The 21,163-nt window shown below is 46.1% G+C and overlaps 2 protein-coding genes across 12 annotated transcripts in view; one reads left to right on the forward strand and one right to left on the reverse strand.

The window, feature by feature from the left end:
- LOC140208694 (NACHT, LRR and PYD domains-containing protein 3-like) overlaps positions 1–21,163 on the forward strand; it is a 247,788-nt gene that overhangs the window by 63,655 nt on the left and 162,970 nt on the right. The window lies entirely within an intron of this gene.
- On the reverse strand, positions 1,701–19,625 carry LOC140208701 (uncharacterized). Its single transcript, XM_072277575.1, has 3 exons — positions 19,494–19,625; positions 13,246–13,413; positions 1,701–7,629 (listed from the first exon to the last, which is right to left on the reverse strand). The coding sequence occupies exon 3, from the start codon at positions 7,244–7,246 to the stop codon at positions 5,369–5,371; it is 1,878 nt and encodes a 625-aa protein (XP_072133676.1). The 5' UTR covers positions 7,247–7,629; positions 13,246–13,413; positions 19,494–19,625; the 3' UTR covers positions 1,701–5,368.

Here is a 21,163-nt window from a genome sequence, read left to right on the forward strand (position 1 = left end):
TGTTACGTTAGTCTTTTGCTTCAGAACGAAATGAACAAGAAAGCTTACTCTGCTGCAAGGAAAAATGTCACCTCGCCTCCTGATTTTTTTTTCATAAATTTCCATCCGTACAAACTGCACGTTGAATCTCCCCTGCATTCTCCGCAGTACAATCGTATGGTTAACGTTGTTTTATTTTTTTCCTCAATTAAAACTGGTAAAACGTTGTCTATGGACATAAACAAAGAACTCATTTCTCAACTGCGATGAATATATGGACTATTCTAGCGGTGTTTATTATTGTCCTGCAGGTCTAATTGTTTAATGTTATTCTGTAGTGACTTTGGGATGATACCAGTCGTGTATATTACAACCGGGACAATTGTTCATGTATCGCAGACTTTCATTTTCCTCTTTCAAGTCAGCATATTTTAGCTGCTTTTCACTTACTGATTTCTACGTGTTGTATTTATCAGAATGGCTATACTGTATCTATCAAGTAAATTGTCTTTGCATGCTTATCCTGTGATATTATATCCGGACGAGGATCCACTCGCTCTAATAATGGATCGGTCGTAATTTAATTGTAAGGCTCCGGCTCCAAAACGGGATCAGGCTTGTATTTACAGTAATCTATAGTATCTTTCATGACTTTGCATCTTAAAACAAGATTTTGATGAATGATGTTTGCCACTTGATGACGCCTGTGTAAGTAACTAGATTGAAATCAATTGCTGTTGGATACGCTAATGTGTTGGATAGTTTCTCGTTTCAATTGGCAGATTCTGTTTCAGAGCCCGAGAGAGGCACAGCACACTTCGTAATGAATTTGTTAGTCTTTCAATGTGTATTTTTGTTATTTCTGTGTCAACCGCCTGGTCCTTATTTACACAAGGAACCACTCAGTTTCTGGGAGGAGGTCTCCAGCTTTGAGGCTGCCGTTGGACGCTTTCCTCATTTGCTCAGATCGTGGGGATCTCATCCGCGGACGATTTTGCTCATCTATTGGCTAGCTCTTTCTTCTATAGCAGTGTTTCCCAACCTATTTTAGCCCGAGTGCCGTGAGTCAAGGTGAACTGTCGAGCACCCTAGCGGCTAATTTATGCATCCCCAACAACGTCTGTTAGGTTGGTAAGGTCGGACGAGATTGCCGAGTGTCAGAGTCGTTGTGACGACGAATGTTCACTGCCTGCAGTGCTCTGCTTCTTCCTGTGTCCCAGCGCCACGTCTTTTTTTGGAAGTGTCTGCTCTGCTAACGGTCAGTCAGGTCTGGTGCCTCAAGTTAGAGGCAGCTTACCGCTCCATCAAGAAACTTGAACGCCCCCCGGCGAGTGTTATTTGTTCCTAAAGCCGTCTTAGGATGCGTAACCGCCCCCAGAGGGAATAACTGTTCTATTGTGATAGTTTCTTCATGTTTCTGGGTTGACCTTACATTTCAGTTCAGAATAGCGCATGATCGGAGCGTGTTGAATCCTGTTTTCGTTGATGCAAATACATCCTTAGAAAAGTTACCGTGAGTGGGACAGAGGGAATGGAACTCCCTCAACATCCTGCTACCTCCTCTCTCTATAGTGTGCTCACCGTATCTGTCACTCCTTTTCTCCCTACCCTTCACCCTCCTCACTCCTCAAAACACCTTCCTCTGTCTCTCTCCTCCATCTTCTCTTACTCTCCCTCTCCCCTCTTACCCTAATACACCCTCTCCCACTTCCTCACCTCCCTCTCTTACTCCGCTCACCCGAACTTTTTCTCACTCTCACTTCTCTTCTCCCCTTTCTGTGTACAAACCGCACCGCGCACCCCGACACTGAATCTCGGCCCGAGTTCACTCCAGGATAGCATACCATCCTTTTTGATGTGCGATTGTGACAGCAACAAGATAAGTAGGCTGGGTAACATCGGAATTTACTGGCATTTGGAGTTGGATGAAGCACAGGAGGGAGAGAAAGATTAGATTAGACTATGGGGACACACAGTCCTCTTTTATTGTCATTTAGTAATGCCTTTGCATTAAGAAATGATACAATGTTCCTCCAGTGTGATATCACAGAAACACAAAACAGACCAAGACTGAAAAACTGACAAAAAACACATAACTGTAACATATAGTTACAACAGTGCAAGCAATACTGAAATTTGATAGAGAACAGACCATGGGCACGGTAAAAAAAAAGTCTCAAAGTCTCTTGAAAGTCCCATCATCTCACGCAGACGGTAGAAGGAAGAAAACTCTCCCTGCCATGAGCTTCCAGTGCCGCAAACTTGCCGATGCAGCATCCTGGAAGCACCCGGCCACAGTCCGACTCTGAGTCCATCCGAAAACTTAGAGCCTCCGACCAGCCCTCTGACACTGAGCACAGAGCACCATCTCTGCTGAGCACTTTGACCCCAACCCCGGCTGCCAGTAACAGGCAAAGCCAAGGATTTTGTCCTTCCCCTCCGGAGATTCTCGATCACACAGTAGCAGCAACAGTGAACCAGGCATTTCAGAAGTTACTCCAGACATTCTTCTGTGCTTCTCACGTCTGTCTCCGTCAAATCAGAATTGTGCACGGCCCCTACTTACAAATACCGGTATCATACACCGGAGAGGCTGCGCGCTGCGTTGTACCACCATCTTCTCCTCCCCAGAGATCTAGAGGAAGAGGGAGAAGGAGAGAAGGGAAAGTGGGAGAGAGAGGGGTAGGGAGAGAGAGGGGTAGGGAGAGAGAGAGAGAGAGACAGAGAGAAAACAGGCTGAGTGGTGGTAGTGAAAGTGAGGGAGGGAGAAACTGAGTTACAGAAATAAGAGGCCGTTGGAGTGTTAGCGAGACAGACTGAGGAGAGATGGGAGGGAAGTAGCGGAGGCGAGAAACAGAGGGGAGAAAGACGGTGGCAACAACCAGTGAGGGGAGAAAATGGCAGGAAATGAGATGGATGTGGGAGAGAAGTAAACGGGAGCGAGTGAGGGGACAGAAAGAGGCGCGGGAGAGAACGACGGAGGAGAGAGATTGGAGGGAATAGAGATGGGGAAATAAACCGGGATAGAAAACAGGGATTGAGGCGGGGGAGATAAACGAGGGAAACGGATGGGCTCTTTGACATCTCTGCTGATCAGTGAGAGAGAAACGGACAGGGATCGAAAAGGGCTGCTCATTTTAAATGGAGACGTATGGAAATTTCTGAAATTCTAAATCTTCCATGTAAATTCCTTTAGGATCAGTGAAGTGTCTATCTATCTGAGAGTAAGCGGGTGGCTGGGTACATTGAGGTGGAGATAGAGGGGGATGGGAACAGATGCATAGATTAGACACGGCCGTGTTGAATAAACATAATATCATAAGACTTCCTCCTCCTCTCTCTTCTGAATTGATTTCCCTGTAGTCTGAGGGTGTACCACCAGTCCTGGGCTCTGCATTATGGGAAACGTCCTCTCCACATCCTCTCTATCTTGGCTTCTCAGTATTCAGGAAACAGCGCCCCCCCCCCCCATTATTCTAAACTCCAGTGGGAACAGGCAAAGAGACACCAAACACCATGAGCTGTGGTCTTGTTAATCAGCGTCAGGTGCAACACCTTGTTCAAGACCATCTGAAAATCCAAACAAACAACACCCACTGCCTTTCTCATTTCACCAAAGAATTCCAACAGATTCGTCTGAGAAGATTTCTCCTGAGGAAAACCATGCTGACTTTGGCCGTACACGGGAGGATTTAAAAGAACTGTCATGGAACAAAATCACCGGCAGGGTCCAGCCGGCCTGAGCTGACTCGCTACTGCAGGGGTCCCCAACTTTTTTGCACTGCGGACCGGTTTCATATTGACAATACTCTTGCGGACTGGCCAACCCGGGGGTGAGGGCGGTGGGTAGGGTTGCCAATGGACAAGAGTAGAGCCAAATACATTGTTTACAGAGACTACAACGACCACAAAGCCTTGTGCGGGCACCAGTGCGCATGCGTGTACCTGCCGATTTCTTCTAGAAATCGTTTTTGGCGATTCTGTTCGGGGGGGGGTGGGAAGGGAGGTGTTAATCACAACCGGAATATAGGTGATAAGTGGCTACTACACTCAATTTTGTTTCTAAGAGCGTTTATCTAACGAATTTAATATTACACACACAGCGCATATTTTCCTCGCATGAATATAGCAATAAGTCAATTACCGTATCAGGGAAGGACAGGGGAGCTTGAAGTAAGTGTTGAACGAACTTCCAGTAGAAATGGTATAGGCAGGTTCGATATAATTTAAAGAAAAATTGGATAGGTATATGGACAGGAGAGGAATGGACTAGGTCAGTGGTCCATCGTTGGTGGGACTAGGTGAGAGTAGCGTTCAGCATGGACTAGAAGGGCAGAGATGGCCTGTTTCCATGCTGTAATTGTTATATGGTTATATAAGTCAATAGCATCATAACATTTTAAGTAACGTTTGGATATTAAACACACAGCACATATTTTCCCCGTATGAACATATAAATCACTGCAACACACCAATATCGCTGAATCAGTGGGAGCCCTGGGCTTGTTTCCCTGCAACCAGATGGTCCCATCGAGGGGTGATGGGACACAGCGATACTTGAACGGGGTTCCTTATGTCCAGTCCATTACACAATTTGGTTTTCGTTGCATTCATTGCAGAGATATGTTGGAAATGGGAGCAACATTTTCAGTGCTTTCGTGGCTTTCTCAGGATATTCAGCCTTGACTTTGATCCAGAACGCCAGCAGAGATGTTATGTCAAACATACTTTGCAGCCCATCGTCATTTGCAAGCTCGAGGAGTTGATCTCCTTCCCGCGCTGACATGGATGACGTGCGGGTAATGACCTCGCGTGCGTTCAAGCTCAACAGTGCGTGACAGGGAATGAGGAAAGGTGCAGCTGACTCATATCGCCAAATCCTATCATTTCCTCGCGGACCGGTAGCGCATACTTTGTGGCCCGGTGGCTGGGGACCACTGCTCGACTGTACACTAGGTGTGTTATAAATTTACTAAGTACCAGAGACAGAGTTTAAAATAGAACTGACTGATTTGTCTCAGGTCCAGAATATTAAAACTCCAGTCCCATTAAAGGTGAATGTGCAGCAGAGGAAACTCCTCCCATGCCCAGTGACCAGGGTGCAGACTGGGTGTGGTGAGCAGCAGCAATAATTGCAGAGTTCAGCACCGACAGTCACTCTCGAAATAGCATTCAGCAACAGTGATGGACAAATATCCAGCATGCAGCTTATTGAAACTTTCTCCCCAGTGTGAATCCCGTAGGGTGTCATAAGGATAGATAACTGAATGAATCCTTTACCACATTCACAGCCGGTGAACAGCCTTTCCCGAGTGTGAACTCAATGATGCACACTTGGTTGATTTGGCTGAGAGAATCTCTTCCCAAAGTCCGAGCAGGTGATCAGCCACTACCCAGTGTGAACTGACTGGTGTCTCTGTAGTTGACTTGACCAAGTGAATCCCTTCCCACAGTCTGAGCAGGTGAACGGCCTCTCCCCAGTGTGAACTCGCTGATGTACCTTCAGGTGAGATGACTGAGTGAATCCCTTCCCGCAATTTGAGCAGGTGAACGGCCTCTCTCCAGTGTGAACTCGCTGATGTGCCTTCAGGTGGGATGAGCAAGTGAATCTCTTTCCACAGTCTGAGCAAGTGAACGGCCGCTCCCCAGTATGAACTGACTTGTGTGCTTGCAGGTGGGATAACTGGATGAATCCTTTCCCACAGTCTGAGCAGGTGAACGGCTTCTCTCCAGTGTGAATTCGCTGATGTTCCTTCAGTTTAGATGAGCAAGTGAATCCCTTCCCACAGTCCGCACAGGTGAACGGCCACTCCCCAGTGTGAACTGACCAGTGTGCTTGTAGGTAGGATGACCGAGTGAATCCCTTCCCGCAGTCTGAGCAGGTGAACGGCCTCTCTCCAGTGTGAACACTCTGATGTACCTTCAGTTTAGATGACTGAGTGAATCCCTTCCCACACACTGAGCAGGTGAACGGCCTCTCCCCAGTGTGAACTGAATTGTGTAGCAGTAGTTGGGATGACCGAGTGAATCCCTTCCCACAGTCCGAGCAGGTGAACGGCCTCTCCCCAGTGTGAATTCGCTGATGTACCTTCAGTTTAGATGAGCAAGTGAATTCTTTTCCACAGTCTGAGCAGGTGAATGGCCTCTCCCCAGTATGAACTGACTTGTGTACCAGTAGTTCAGATGACTGAGCAAATCCCTTCCCGCAGTCTGAGCAGGTGAATAGCTTCTCCCCGGTGTGAACTCGCTGATGTACCTTCAGTTGGGATGAGTAAGTGAATCTCTTTCCACAGTCTGAGCAAGTGAACGGCCGCTCCCCAGTGTGAACTGACTTGTGTGCTTGCAGGTGGGATAACTGGATGAATCCTTTCCCACAGTCTGAGCAGGTGAACGGCCTCTCTCCAGTGTGAATTCGCTGATGTTCCTTCAGTTTAGATGAACGAGTGAATCCCTTCCCACAGTCTGAGCAGGTGAACGGCCTCTCTCCAGTGTGAACTCGCTGATGTACCTTCAGGTGAAATGACTGAGTGAATCCCTTCCCGCAATTTGAGCAGGTGAACGGCCTCTCTCCAGTGTGAACTCGCTGATGTGCCTTCAGGTGGGATGAGTAAGTGAATCTCTTTCCACAGTCTGAGCAAGTGAACGGCCGCTCCCCAGTGTGAACTGACTTGTGTGCTTGCAGGTGGGATAACTGGATGAATCCTTTCCCACAGTCTGAGCAGGTGAACGGTCTCTCTCCAGTGTGAATTCGCTGATGTTCCTTCAGTTTAGATGAGCAAGTGAATCCCTTCCCACAGTCCGCACAGGTGAACGGCCACTCCCCAGTGTGAACTGACCAGTGTGCTTGTAGGTAGGATGACCGAATGAATCCCTTCCCGCAGTCTGAGCAGGTGAATAGCTTCTCCCCGGTGTGAAGTCGCTGGTGTACCTTCAGTATAGATGAGCAAGTGAATCCCTTCCCACAGACTGAGCAGGTGAACGGCCTCTCTCCAGTGTGAACTCGCTGATGTATGTTCAGTGTTGATGAGCAAGTGAATCCCTTCCCACAGACTGAGCAGGTGAACGGCCTCTCTCCAGTGTGAACTCGCCAATGTACCTTCAGTTTAGATGAGCAAGTGAATCCCTTCCCACAGTCTGAGCAGGTGAATGGCATCTCCCCGGTGTGAACTCGCTGATGTATCTTCAGTTTAGATGAGCAAGTGAATCCCTTCCCACAGTCCGAGCAGGTGAACGGCCACTCCCCGGTGTGAACTCGTTGGTGAGCCATTAGGCCAGATGACCAAGTGAATCCTTTACCACAAGTTCAGCGGATGACCAGCCTCTGCTCAGTATGAACTGACTCATGTGTCCAAAGGTGGGTAGACCGACTGAGTCCCTTCTCACACACAGAACAGGTGAATTCGCTGATGCACCTTCAGTTGAAATGACCAAGTGAATCCATTCCCACTGCCTGAGCAGATGAACGGCCTCTCCCCATATGTAAAATGATGGGCATGCCAGTCGGTCAGATGACAATCCCTCCCCACAGTCTGAGCAGGAAGGATGATCGGGTGAATCCCTTGCTCCTCTTCTTAAGTATCTGGACAGAGACAGCAAAACTGGCGTGTTGTGTTCGAGATTCACGTAGACAAATTCCTTGACATTTTTAACCTGTAAAAAGATTTACAAAATCCATCAATTTTGTAAATTCGGACAACATTTCAGATGAGATTACTTGAGTTATCAAGGTGTGATCTGGCATCTCACTGTTACAGTGAAGTTCAACCCAAGTTGGAGAGAGAAATCATCTTCTAACTGGGCACAGTGCTGGTATCTGGAGTGACCATCAAATTCTCTGATGCTCTTCCTGTCTCTATAAGAATGGGGCATTTCTGCCATCTCCAACCAGTGACCTGGCTCAGTTTGACTCTCTCCATTGGTATTATTCCCTGTTCTCATTGAGCTGCATGGGTTCCTGGTCCCACAGTAACTGAAACACTCTCACACAAATAGCCGGCAGTGCATTCCACGCACCCACCACTCTCTGTGTAAAAAAACCTACCCCTGACATCTTCTCAGTATCAATTTCCAAGCACCTTAAAGCGATACCCCCTCGTGTCCACACGATTAATGCCCCTCATCATCTTGTGCACCTAAAAAAGGCTCTAAACATCAACAAGGAAATTATACATTGCTTTGAGGATTTGCCAGAAGTACTGTATACAAAATTATGAGGGTATAGATAGGGTAAATGCAAGCAGCTGTTTCCACTGAGGTTGGGGGGGTGACAACCTGAGGTCATGGGTAAGTGGGGAAGGTGAAAATTTAATGGGAACATTTGGAAAAGCTCTTTACTGAAATGGTTGTGAAAGTGTGGAATGAGATGCCAGAACAAGTAGCGAATATGAGCTCAGTTTCACTATTTAAAGGAAGTTTGGATGGGAGCCTGGATGGTAGGGGTAAGGAGGGCGATGGTCCCGGTGCAAGTGGTCGCATAAGACAGCTTAAATATTTTCTTCAGCATTGACTAGATGGGCCAAATAACCTGTATCTGTACTGAACTTCGCCATGTTACTATGACAGAGAGGCTGGTCAAACTTGTTCGGAAGGGAAAAGGTAGGAGTGACAACAGAGTAGCAATGGCTGGAGTTTCTGGGAGCAATTCCGGAGCTGAGTAATCAATACATCCCAAAGAAGTTGAAGCATCGGAAAGACAGGAGGACACAACTGTGGATGAAATGAGAAGCCAAAGCCAACATAAAAGCCAAAGAGAGGGCAAACAAAAGAGCAAAAACTATTGGGAAGCTTTTAGAAACCAACAGAAGACAACTAAAAAAATGTCAGATGAGCTCAGGGCGTGGAATTATGATATTGTAGTCATTAATGAGTCTTGGTTGCACCCAACAGTCTGAGGCATTTGGAGGAATAAAATGTCCGGGGCCTCAATATCTTTTGAAAACCAAGGTACCCTGCATCAGCCATCTTTCAGCTTTTATTCTGGCAGGCACATACAAACTTGACACCCTCAAAATTTCACTTCTGAATGCCTCCCACTTACCAAGTACTCCTTTGCCAGAAAACAGCCTGTCCCAAACCACACTTGTCAGATCCTTTCTGATACCATCAAAATTGACCTTTCTCCAATTTAGAATCTCAACCCATGGCCCAGACCTCTCTTTTTCCATATTTACTTTGAATCTCATGGCATTATGATCACTATTTTCTGTCACCAGCCCTGGAATATTTCCGAACAGGTTATTGCACACTTCTACATCCGAAATTCTACGTACTGATTAAGGGCACATTTGACAACCTCTACCCCATCTAGGCCTTTTACAGTATGGGAGTCCAGGTCAATATATGGAAAGTTAAAAGCACTTACTGGATCAACCTTTGTTTCTTGGCATGGTTTGTGATCTCTCTACAAATTTGTTCCTCTAAATCCTTCAGACTGTTGGGTGCAACCAAGTCCCAATAATGGCTACAATATCATAATTCCCTGTCCTGAGCTCATCTGGATTTCCTACGATGCTTCTTGCATTGTGATATACACAACTAAGCACATCATCACACCATGCTCAACTATTTGATTGCTGACTCTATCTGAGGTCTGAACAACATCTGACTGGTGTCAAGAAAACAACCTCTCGCTCATTGTCACAAAAACAAAGGAGCTGATTGTGGACGACAGGAGCAATGGAGACAGGCTAACCCCTATTGACATCAGTGGATCTGGGGTTGGGAGGGTGAACAGCTTTAAGTTCCTCAGCATAAACATCACCAAGAATATCACTTGGCCTGTACATACTGGCTGTGTTGAGAAAAAAGCACAAAAACACCTCTTTCACCTCAGACGGTTAAAGAAGTTTGGGATGGGGCCCCAAATCCTAAGGACTTTCTACTGGAACACAACTGCGAGCATCCTGATTGGCTGCATCACTGCCTGATATGGCAACCGTACTTCCCTTAATCGCGGGAACCGTACTTCCGTTAATTGCAGGAAACTGCAGAGACTGGTGCGGACAGCCCAGCACATCTGTCGATGTGAACTTCCCACTATTCAGGACATTTACAGAGACATCTGTGTAAAAGGGGCCCAAAGGATATTGGAGACCCAATTCACCACAACCACAAACTGTTCCTGCTGCTACCATCCAGGAAACGTACCACAGCAAAAGGACCAACAGGCTTCGGGACATCATCTTCCACCAGGCCATCAGACTGATCAACTCATGCTGATACAATTGCACTTGTATGTTATTCTGACTGTCCTATGAACAAATTATTTGTTATAAGGTACTATAAATTACATATTGCACATTTACATGTAGACGTAACGTAAAGATTTCTACTCCTCATGTATATGAAGGATGTATGTAATAAAGTCAATTCAATTGATTTCACCCTCTCCACTATCTGTTCTGTCATTCTGGCTCCCATTCCCCCTACAACTTATTTTAACCATATCACCCCATTCCCCCCACACTAGCAAGCCTTACCACTAGGATATTAGACCCCTCTTGTTCTGTTCCCCTAACTAACGAATCCCCTATCATCCCTTTGATTTTCCCCTGTCAGTAATCCCCCTCCCCCAACAGTTTCTAAACCGGTCCACCTGTTGTTGTGTGGGATAGCAACAAAAGTACTCTGCAATGGCTATTTAACCTCATTCCCCTTCCCGACTCGCACCCAGTTTCCTGTGTCCTGCACCTTGGCTGTAACTCACCTCTCTTCATGTCATATTTATCACCCCCTCCAGCTCCTGGATGATCTGGAATTCATCCATTTCAAGTTACAGCTCCTTAAAGTGCAGGGTTACAAGCTGCAGCTGGATGCACATCTTGTAGGTGAGGGCATCAGGGACACTGGAGGTCTCCCCACCTTCCCACCAATGTCCCCTCTAATTTGTCATGACCAGTGTGCACATCAATCTTGTACCGTATATTTTTTACCCAGTGACAACATGTGCATAGTGAATTTTATATAAAGAGGTATTCATTTTAACAGCTAGCAAATCACTGTCTATAAGAACTTTGATCTCCTCTGGGTTTGTTTAAGTTCATCTGCACTCTCACGCAACCCATGTAGCAGGCCTGTAACAGATAACGAAGGATTTTCTCATCAGAGCTTTTGCACATTATCCATATATGGCTTGCTTGCTAAATTATGCTTTAAAAAGTCAGATTTCCAAGTATCACTCCACTTCTTCCCAATTGTAAATTCTCCAGCAACTTTTGCATCACCACAATACACACCGGTAACACCGGTTTCTACATTGCACATAAATATTTCCCCTGAACCCTCCGAGGAATTGAGCATATATAAAAAACCTATGGGGTACGTAACAGCATACTCTAGGGGAAGAGATGGGGAAATACATATGCCAACTAACCAAAATTTTCCAAGCATTACATTCACAGGTACAACAGGCTTGCAAGGAAGAGAACTACCCCGCAGAGAGGAGTGACTATCCCACCATAGAACCAGGGGATTTTGTCCTGATCAAGAACTGGGATCGAGGGAAACTCGGACCTCGGTGGAGAGGGCCACATCAGGAGTTACTGACCACTCCCACGGCTGTGAAACTGAAGGGGCAATCTCGGTGGATACATCGAACAGACTACAAACATGTTACTGAAGGAACTGAGTAGAAGGACTCTCTCGGACTAAAGGAAGATGTATTGGCTGATAGTGGTGTTTGTGTTCATGTCTTTGAGAGGGCTCACCCCAGCATCCGGGGGCCCCCATGTTAACATCTTTCTGTCTCTCTGTCACATCTAAACCAAACAGGTGGAACTAGGGGTCTGCTGGGTTTGTACTGAAATTCCCCAGCATGGTAAAACTATGATTCCAATGTCAGTAATCCCGCTCAACCAGAGTGAGGAACTCTCAGCCACGGCTTTCATAAACAACACCCGGGGAAGAGGGGTGAGGAGCTATGTTCTAGTCAGAGATGACTGTGGCTGTCAGTGTTTTGAGGGATGCTATCTCAGGCCCCCACCAAACAGAACTTCCTATACTGGGAAACATGCATCCTGGCCATACTTGCAGGTGCCCAGCATTGCAGAGGAATAACTGAGACCGAGCGATTTTGGATGATTGCTTTTCTCTCCTATGAAGTAGCCAGGAATTCACGAGAGATAATCAATTTGGCTACAGCACTTGAGGAGCTGGCCACAATACTGCAGGGGCCCTGACAGAAACACAGGCCCAAGTAACAGAAATATCCACTGAAATGACTGCAATCCGGCACACAGTCCTACAGAATTGTATGGCTTCAGATTTTATCCCAGCTGAGAAAGGGTGAACCTGTGCTATTATTGACACAGAATGCTACACCTATATCCCTGATGAGTCTACTAACATTACACCCCTCTCCGAGCACACTGCCGAGGAGACTGCAGCATTAAGAAAGTTGGACAGGATTTACATGGGGTCACCAAAGGGTCAAAATGATGGTCTTTGAAGGCCTGTTCGGTGATATGTGGGGCATGATATTGCATTATGGCCTAATAGTTCTACATGTCATTGTTATAATTACTGTTGTACGCTGTTATTACCCACTGATATGTCAATGCTGTACTCGGTTGCTTTCTCTGTGAAAAATTACTGCTTTGTTGATCATGTAATGATCAAAAGGAGGGAATGATAAATTATGTAAAAGGGTTAACACATGGTTAAACGATAGCAGCCTGTTTTTCTGAAAGAAACTGCTGATTGTCAACAGATGTGCTGAGCCACGCTGAGCCATATTTCTTCTTGAGGGTATCTAGCTAGGGTTTCAGGATGCTTATCTCCTTGTGCACTCATGCACAGAGATAGGACAGCTTCAGTCTGTTCTGTGTGTGTAAGCCATTATGACTATTTTGTAATTTGTCTTTAGCAAATAACTTTGACTCCAGCCTGTCTTGTGTGGGGGGTATCTGGACGGATATATCTGTGGTGTAAGGGAAATTGTTAGTCAGTTAGTGGATTGGGCAGGAACAGTCATGGACTGTTCCTGTTTGAGCGAATAACTGAATAGCCCCGGGTGCTTGGAATAAATAGTTTGTACTTATACGATCTCTGAGTGACTTTATCCGGATTCGACTTCCACAGAATGGGAGTGGTTTTAAAGGGCTGGGCTGCTGGAAGCACATTACCAGACCTGGAGTGATTGCAACTGGGTCTGACAGAGGCATAACTGGCTCTTCTGGGAACATTCAGTCTCACCCCAACTATTTCCTACCATCCTTTGTACAAGTATGCAATGTCTAAAAGACCAGTGTTTGAGTAAATGAGACTCACCAAACTTTCCCCTGACTGAATCACTGGATTCTCCGAGTCAGATGGGTCGTCTCCAGCTGATGCTCTCAACCCTCGGGCTGATTCTCTTGTTGCTGTTCCCTCATCTTCAGTCGTGGTTTGCTTCCAGTTGGGGTTTTTCTTCCAATAAATCTCTCAGCGCAGGTCTAACTTTAACGTGAAAGATAATGAAGCACAATAACAATAAAAAGGAGAAAAAAACATTTCTGTTTAATGTTACTAAGAACAAAACTCACTAAAATTTAAACATTGAAGGCAGATATAATGATCTCAGTGAACAATCTATTATTGTCCTTCACACGTCACAAAACAATGTGGGATAAGGAGGAGCCATCATTCAGTCATGGTAAGACATAAGACACAGGAACAGAATTAAGTGATTCGATCCATCTGGTCTGCCTCACCACTCAACCATAGCTGATTTTTATTCCAACACCATATTCCTGCCTTCCTCCTGTAACCCCAAAGTTACTTAGCAATCATGAATATATTAATCTCTGTCAAAAATATACCCGAATGGCAGCCTCAACCAAAATCTGTGGCAACAAATCCTACAGATCGGACATCCTTCGGCCAAAACATTTTTCTCATGTCAGTCTTAAAGGGAAGCATCTTTATTCTGAGACTGTGCTGTCACATCACAGACTCTCCGTCTAATGGAAACATCCTCTCCATGTCCACTGTATCCAGGCTTTTCAGCTTTCAAGAGGTTTACTTGACCATACATCTCTCCACCACCCCAACTGTCCCTCTGAACTACATCCAGCACAGGCCCAGAACCATGAAATTCTCCTCATACATAATGCCGATCATTCCTGAGATTATTCTTGTAAATCTTGTTTGCAACAACTGTACAAACACATTTCCAGGAATAATAGACAAATTGGTACCAGGATAATTTAGGGAGAAATGTTGTGCTTTCTTTACTGTTTTACTGTTACATACCTTGTGGGCATCTTGTGACTGTCTTATGACCATGAAGTAATGGAGTATCTTGTGAGCATGATGTAATTGCGTTGTGATGGTGGGGTCAAGTAATTTTCCTGCCAGTGTGAGGTCATGTGATGACCTGTTCCAACAGGTATACATGGGGAAACCCCTGTTGTTACGGAGTTAGTTCGTCAGTTTTGGTTCGTCAGTTAGTTTTGCTGCGTAATCATCTCATGACGTAGTTTTGTTTCAAAGCAAAGTTTTACTTTCTATTTTAAGGTAAAACCGTTGTTCTGGCAGTTTCGCCAATCGCTGCCAGGTTTTGTTTGTTTACCTTTGCAGTCTAGTGTCGGAGAGTGAAGACCTTTACCAAACTACAGGAACCTGAAGGATTGAGTAAAGGTTGTGTCATTTGGCGGTTTCATAAAAAGATCGACCTTATTGAATCTTCGTTCAGAATTAGTGATCTGCATCTGAGATAACCCCTGCAAGCTTGGGAAAGGTTTGTGCAGTGTTCAGCATCCAGAAAAAGGTCAGTTCCTTTAATCCGTTTTATTTCCTTTGACATGAATCCTTTGGACAGAATCAGCAGTAACGTCACATCTTTGAAGAAATCCGTTTCCAGAGAAGTCTCTCCTTATTGACAGCGTAAATCACTTGGACTTTCAAATTTACCACTTTAAGACTGTGTTTGAATTTACCTCTTTAAGAACTGTTCCAGAGTTTGGCTGTTTGTTAAATTGCCATATAGCAGTTAACTTCCGGTTAAGTTAGTCGTTAGTTTACTTTTCACTATTGTTGAGCAGAGTTTAATAAATATTTCAGTTTGTTTGTTAAAACCTGACTCAATTCTATATTCATAGTTGCCGACCACATAACACTGCCATCACAAAACAAGCCATTTCCGTTTCCAAGTGAAACCAGGTTTATTTCAGGAAATATAAACCAGTCCAGGGTGAATGTAATAAAAGGAAACTGGAATTACCAGAAACACTCAGCAGGTGAGGAATAGCTGTGGGGACAGGAACACACTTTACAATTCAGGTTAATAATGTTTCATCAGAATGACTTCAAACATTTTCAGTTTTTAGTGCCAATCTCCAGCAACTTGAGATTCTGTCTGATTTCCACTGAGTGACAGACAGGGGGGGGATTTCCAAACACAGTTTGAACACCAAACTCATGGGTCTATTTCTACTGCTGTAAACACGGAATAGCCCATTTACTCATAGCCTCTCCTCAGATTAGCAGTCATTGCTTCCAAAGGAACTCCAGAAATAAACATCTGATCCCAGACCAGAAATACTCGCTCAACACCTCATAAACCCAAGCAGCTCGATGCCCGGGTCCATTTTACCTGGAGCAAAAACTGTGATACCCCAGGATTCAACCTCACACAGCTGAACCTGCCACTCACTGACCCTGAAAATCTCACACATCACCCCCGCAACTCAGACTGGGTAGTGCAATCTGGGATTTCCACACAACCAATGTCCAGCTGCTCGAAATTTCTGCTTCATTGCAGAAGGACGACCATCCTGCCCCATCTGTAGAAGCACTAACCAAAGGCAAAACCGAAACAGCGACAGTTCCATATGCCTGGAATGTAGATCACAGGACTCTCCCACTACTCTTTGCTGACAGGAAAATGCTGCAGTGTGTCAGCCAGTCACAATTCAAAAACCAGCACCTCCACACCAATGCACAACAGAACTGGTACCTGATGACCCTCTGGCATTCCAGCTAACAAAAACTGATTCTGGAAATAACTCAGCAAGGCCAAAGGTGCAAAAGAACACTTCACAATAACAAGGGTTAGAAGAAAAATTGCTGATATACAACATTGAGGAGGTGGGACACAGGGTGACCGAGGTTGACCTAGATGGTTGATGTATATCGCTGAAGCGGGACAGTGGGGTGGGGTTAGGAGACTGGACAGAGGTTGAACAAGATGGGCAGGGATGAGCACATGGAACCAGGTGGGAGAAGGGATCAAAGACAATCATTGATGGTCCTCCAGCAATACACAGGTACTGAATTAATAGTACATACTACTGTATAAAAGATCCTAAAATGACAAAGTTAGAACAAACAACAAGAAATTTGCCATATATACTTTGACCCTCACCAAATTTTTATCAACACACCACAGAAAGTTTCTCATCCGGACACTTCACATGTTTCCATGGTAACTGCTCCGCCCGTGACTGTGATGAACTCCAGAGACCTTTGGATACAGATCAGCACATCACAGAAACTATTCTGCCCCCTAGACTTCCCAGTCCCTCGGTAAAGCAGGCAGTGAAATCAAAGATCCCCACAACCTGGGACGTTCTCCTTTCTCACCCACCCCAATCGGGGAGAAGTCTACAGCCGAAAGCTGAGGGACAAATGCGAGGGGCCTCAGGAAGCGAGGCGAGTTGGGGGAAGTTAACGCGACTCAGTGGCCAACATTAGATTTCCCCAACACAATGTAGAGGAAACGTAGAACATAGAATAGTACAGCACATTACAGGCCCTTCGGCCCACAATGTTGTGCCGACCCTCAAACCCTGCCTCCCATATAACCTCCCACCTTAAATTCCTCCATATACCTGTCTAGTACCCTCTTAAACTTCACTGGTGTATCTGCCTCCACCACTGACTCAGGCAGTGCATTCCACGCACCAACCACTCTCTGAGTAAAAAACCTTCATCTAATATCCCCCTTGAACTTCCTACCCGTTACCTTAAAGCCATGTCCTCTTGTATTGAGCAGTGGTGCCCTGGGGAAGAGGCGCTGGCTATCCACTCTACCTATTCCTCTTATTATCTTGTACACCTCTATCATGTCTCCTTTCATCCTCCTTCTTTCCAAAGAGTAAAGCCCTAGCTCCCTTAATATCCGATCATAATCCATACTCTCTAAACCAGGCAGCATCATGGTAAATCTCCTCTGTACCCTTTCCAATGCTTCCACATCCTTCCTATAGTGAGGTGACCAGAACCGGACACAATACTCCAAGTGTGGCCTAACCAGAGTTTTACAGAGCTGCATCATTACATTGCGATTCTTAAACTCTATCCCTTGACTTATGAAAGCTAACATCCCATAAGCTTTCTTAACTACCCTATCCACCTGTGAGGCAACTTTCAGGGATCTGTGGACATGTACCCCCAGATCTCTCTGCTCCTCCACACTACCAAGTATCCTGCCATTTACTTTGTACTCTGCCTAGCAGTTTGTCTTCCAAAGTGTACCACCTCACACTTCTCCGGGTTGAACTCCATCTGCCACTTCTCAGCCCACTTCTGCATCCTATCAATGTCTCTCTGCAATCTTTGACAATCTTCTACACTATCTACAACACCACCAACCTTTGTGTTACCGGCAAACTTGCCAACCCACCCTTCTACCCCCACACCCATGTCATTAATAAAAATCATGAAAAGTAGAGATCCCTGAACAGATCCTTGTGGGACACCACTAGACACAATCCTCCAATCTGAATGTACTCCCTCCACCACGACCCTCTGCCTTCTGCAGGCAAGCCAATTCTGCATCCACCTGGCCAAACTTCCCTGCATCCCATGCCTTCTAACCTTCTGAATAAGCCTACCGTGTGGAACCTTGTCAAATGCCTTACTAAAATCCATATAGATCACATCCACTGCACTACCCTCATCTATATGCCTTGACACCTCCTCAAAGAACTCTATCAGGCTTGTTAGACACGATCTGCACTTCACAAAGCCATGCTGACTGTCCCTGATCAGACCATGATTCTTGAAATGCCCAGGGATCCTATCTCTAAGAATCTTTTCCAACAGCTTTCCCACCACAGATTTAAGGCTCACTGGTCTATAATTACCCGGACTATCCCTACTACCTTTTTTGAACAAGGGGACAACATTCGGCTCCCTTCAATCCACCGGTACCATTCCCGTGGACAACGAGGACATAAAGATCCTAGCCAGAGGCTCAGCAATCTCTTCCCTCACCTCGTGCAGCAGCCTGGGAAATATTCTGTCAGGCCCCAGGGACTTACCCATCCTAATGTATTCTAACAACTCCAACACTTCCTCTCCCTTAATATCAACATGCTCCAGAACATCAACCTCACTCATATTGTCCTCACCATCATCAAGTTCCCTCTCATTGGTGAATACCGAAGAGAAGTATTCATTGAGGACCTCACTCACTTCCACAGCCTCCAGGCACATCTTCCCACCTTTATCTCTAATCGGTCCTACCTTCACTCCTGACATCCTTTTGTTCTTCACATAATTGAAGAATGCCTTGGGGTTTTCCTTTACCCTACTCGCCAAGGCGTTCTCAGGCCCCCTTCTTGCTCTTCTCAGCCCCTTCTTAAGCTCCTTTCTTGCTTCCCTATATTCCTCAATAGACCCATCTGATCCTTGCTTCCCAAACCTCATGTATGCTGCCTTCTTCCACCTGACTAGATTTTCCACCTCACTTGTCACCCATGGTTCCTTCACCCTACCATTCTTTATCTTCCTCACCAGGACAGATTTATTCCTAACATCCTGCAAGAGATCTCTAAACATCGACCACATGTCCATAGTACATTTCCCTGCAAAAACATCATCCCAATTCACACCCACAGGTGTGAGCTTTATAGCCTCATAACTTGCCCTTCCCCAGTTAAAAATTTTCCTGTCCTCTCTGATGGTATCCTTTTCCATGATAATGCTAAAGGCCAGGGAGCGGTGGTCACTGTCCCCTAGATGCTCACCCACTGGGAGATCTGTGACCTGACCCGGTTCATTACCTAGTACTAGATCTAGTATGGCATTCCCCCTAGTCGGCCTGTCCACATACTGTGACAGGAATCCGTCCTGGGCACACTTAACAAACTCTGCCCCATCTAAACCCTTGGAACTAAGCAGGTGCCAATCAATATTGGGGAAGTAAAAGTCACCCATGATAACAACCCTGTTATTTTTGCACCTTTCCAGAATCTGCCTCCCAATCTGCTCCTCTGCATCTCTGCTGCTACCAGGGGTCCCGGAGAATCGCCACCCATCGGGGAGTGTGAGCACACACCACGTGATCTTGCGTCACAAAGCGGAGGGCGGGGCTAAATAGCTTCACGTGACCTGCTGACGGGACTCCCATTTCAATTCTGCGGAAATAGACAGCCTGGGCTCCTGGTTTGGGTCGTTCAATGCAGATTAAGTGAAGTCGACACGTTTCTGACGAGCCCAGATAACTGGGTACTAAATGAGTAATTGGCCCGCCGTTCGGGGCTGGCGGCCAACATCAGATCTCCCCGCTCGGGATCGGTCTCAATACTCACCGATGGGAAAGTGATATCTTCGGCCCGCAGACAGTGATCCCGACCCCCGGCTCCCCGACCTGGGAGGCGATCGTCCCTTCCCGATCCCGCAGACAACCCGCTTCAGCACTGAGCGGAAAGGCAAACACTGTCCATCTGGAGACAGTGAGCATGCGCGAAGCGGTTGTAGCGTCATTCCGGAGGGCGGGGCCTCGGGAACAGACGCGCTGCTGCTGCCCGTCTGCGGTTAAATGGGCGGGGCGAACGGGATCACGTGACCGGTGGGTCCCCACAACCCAGGGAGAGACTCCAGCGACCCGCCCGCCACTCTGTGTTATGTACCGGCAGCGATAGACCACAAACTCAGTCTGTATTAGTATAAACTACTATCTGTATTAGTATAGAGACAATTAAACAAACTACTCTTCTAAACAGAAGTTAACAGTGTTATGCGTTTTGTGGCTGCAAAAATGTCAAGTTTAGGAACAGTTCTGAAAGTTTCACAATGGCAAGTTTCAGTTTTCCACGGAATGGGGAAACTTGTAAATCCACATTAAAATGCAACGAGGAAGTAATCACAAAGAATTTCGCAGGTTCTACACTGGGAAAACGAAATACAAATCACAGAAGATTTTCAGTTGTCGAACCGTATTCCAAAGTGTGTGTGTGTGTGTGTGTCTCTCTCTCTCCCCCCCTCGTCCTCTCTTTCTCTCTGCTCTCTCTCTGAGACTGACAGCTCCAGCAGTCAGTGTACTGACGTCATACTCCCGCCTCCTGCAGCCTCTCTTAAAGTAACACCCACAGCAAAATGAAACCTCTGATCTCGTAACACTTGCCCCTCACATCTCCTCTCACTCTAAATGTATTAGACATTTCAACCCCCAGGAAAAATATGTCATCTGTCCGCTCTATCTATTCCTCTCGTAATCTTATAAATGTCCATCCAGTCTCACCCCAGCCTGCGCCGCTCTGGAGAAAACAACACAAGTTTGTCCAGCCTCTCGTTACAGCTCTCTTAACCACCCGATCAATCTGTGCAGTCTCTTTCAGGGAGCTGTGAACTTGGATCCAAATCCCTCTGCTCATCGACACTGTTCAGGGACTTTCATTCAACAGTGTATTGTCTCTTTACATTTAACAGTGTACTGTCCCTCTACATTCAACCTACTGAGCTGCCAAGGTGATCATCACTAATCAAATCTCACTGAGTTTTCTCAGGTCCTGTTGAATTTATTGCCAAGTGCACCAGTGCGGGAAGGTACAGGGACAGAGAAACACTGACTTCTGGCAGCATCACAGACAAGTAATTCAGATAATCTATAAATATGTTTTGTCCTGATCAATATTGAAATGTGCATTTTGTGTCAATAACAGATGTGGAGATGTTGAATTTGGTCCCTGTCTCCATTCCTCCTGTCGTCCACAACCAGCTCCTTTGTTTTTGTCACCATGAGGCTGAGGTTGTTTTCCTGACACCACTGTGTCGGGGTGATGACTTCTTCTCTGTAGGCTGCCTCGTTATTATTTGTGATTCGGCCAACCAGTGTAGTGTTGTCAGCAAATTTACTCAGCAGATTGGAGCTGTGGGTGGTGACACAGTCATGGGTGCACAGTGAGTAAAGGAAGGGGCCAAGGAGACAACCCTGTGGGGTGCGTGTGCTGAGGGTCAGAGAGACAGAGGTGAGGGAGCC

The sequence above is a fragment of the Mobula birostris genome, chromosome 13 (genome assembly GCF_030028105.1).
Source record: "Mobula birostris isolate sMobBir1 chromosome 13, sMobBir1.hap1, whole genome shotgun sequence".
Lineage (NCBI taxonomy): Eukaryota > Metazoa > Chordata > Chondrichthyes > Myliobatiformes > Myliobatidae > Mobula > Mobula birostris.

Excerpts from the sequence above, each read along its gene's own strand:
- LOC140208701 (XM_072277575.1), bottom strand. The coding sequence starts at position 7,246 with ATGGCTCACCAACGAGTTCACACCGGGGAGTGGCCGTTCACCTGCTCG.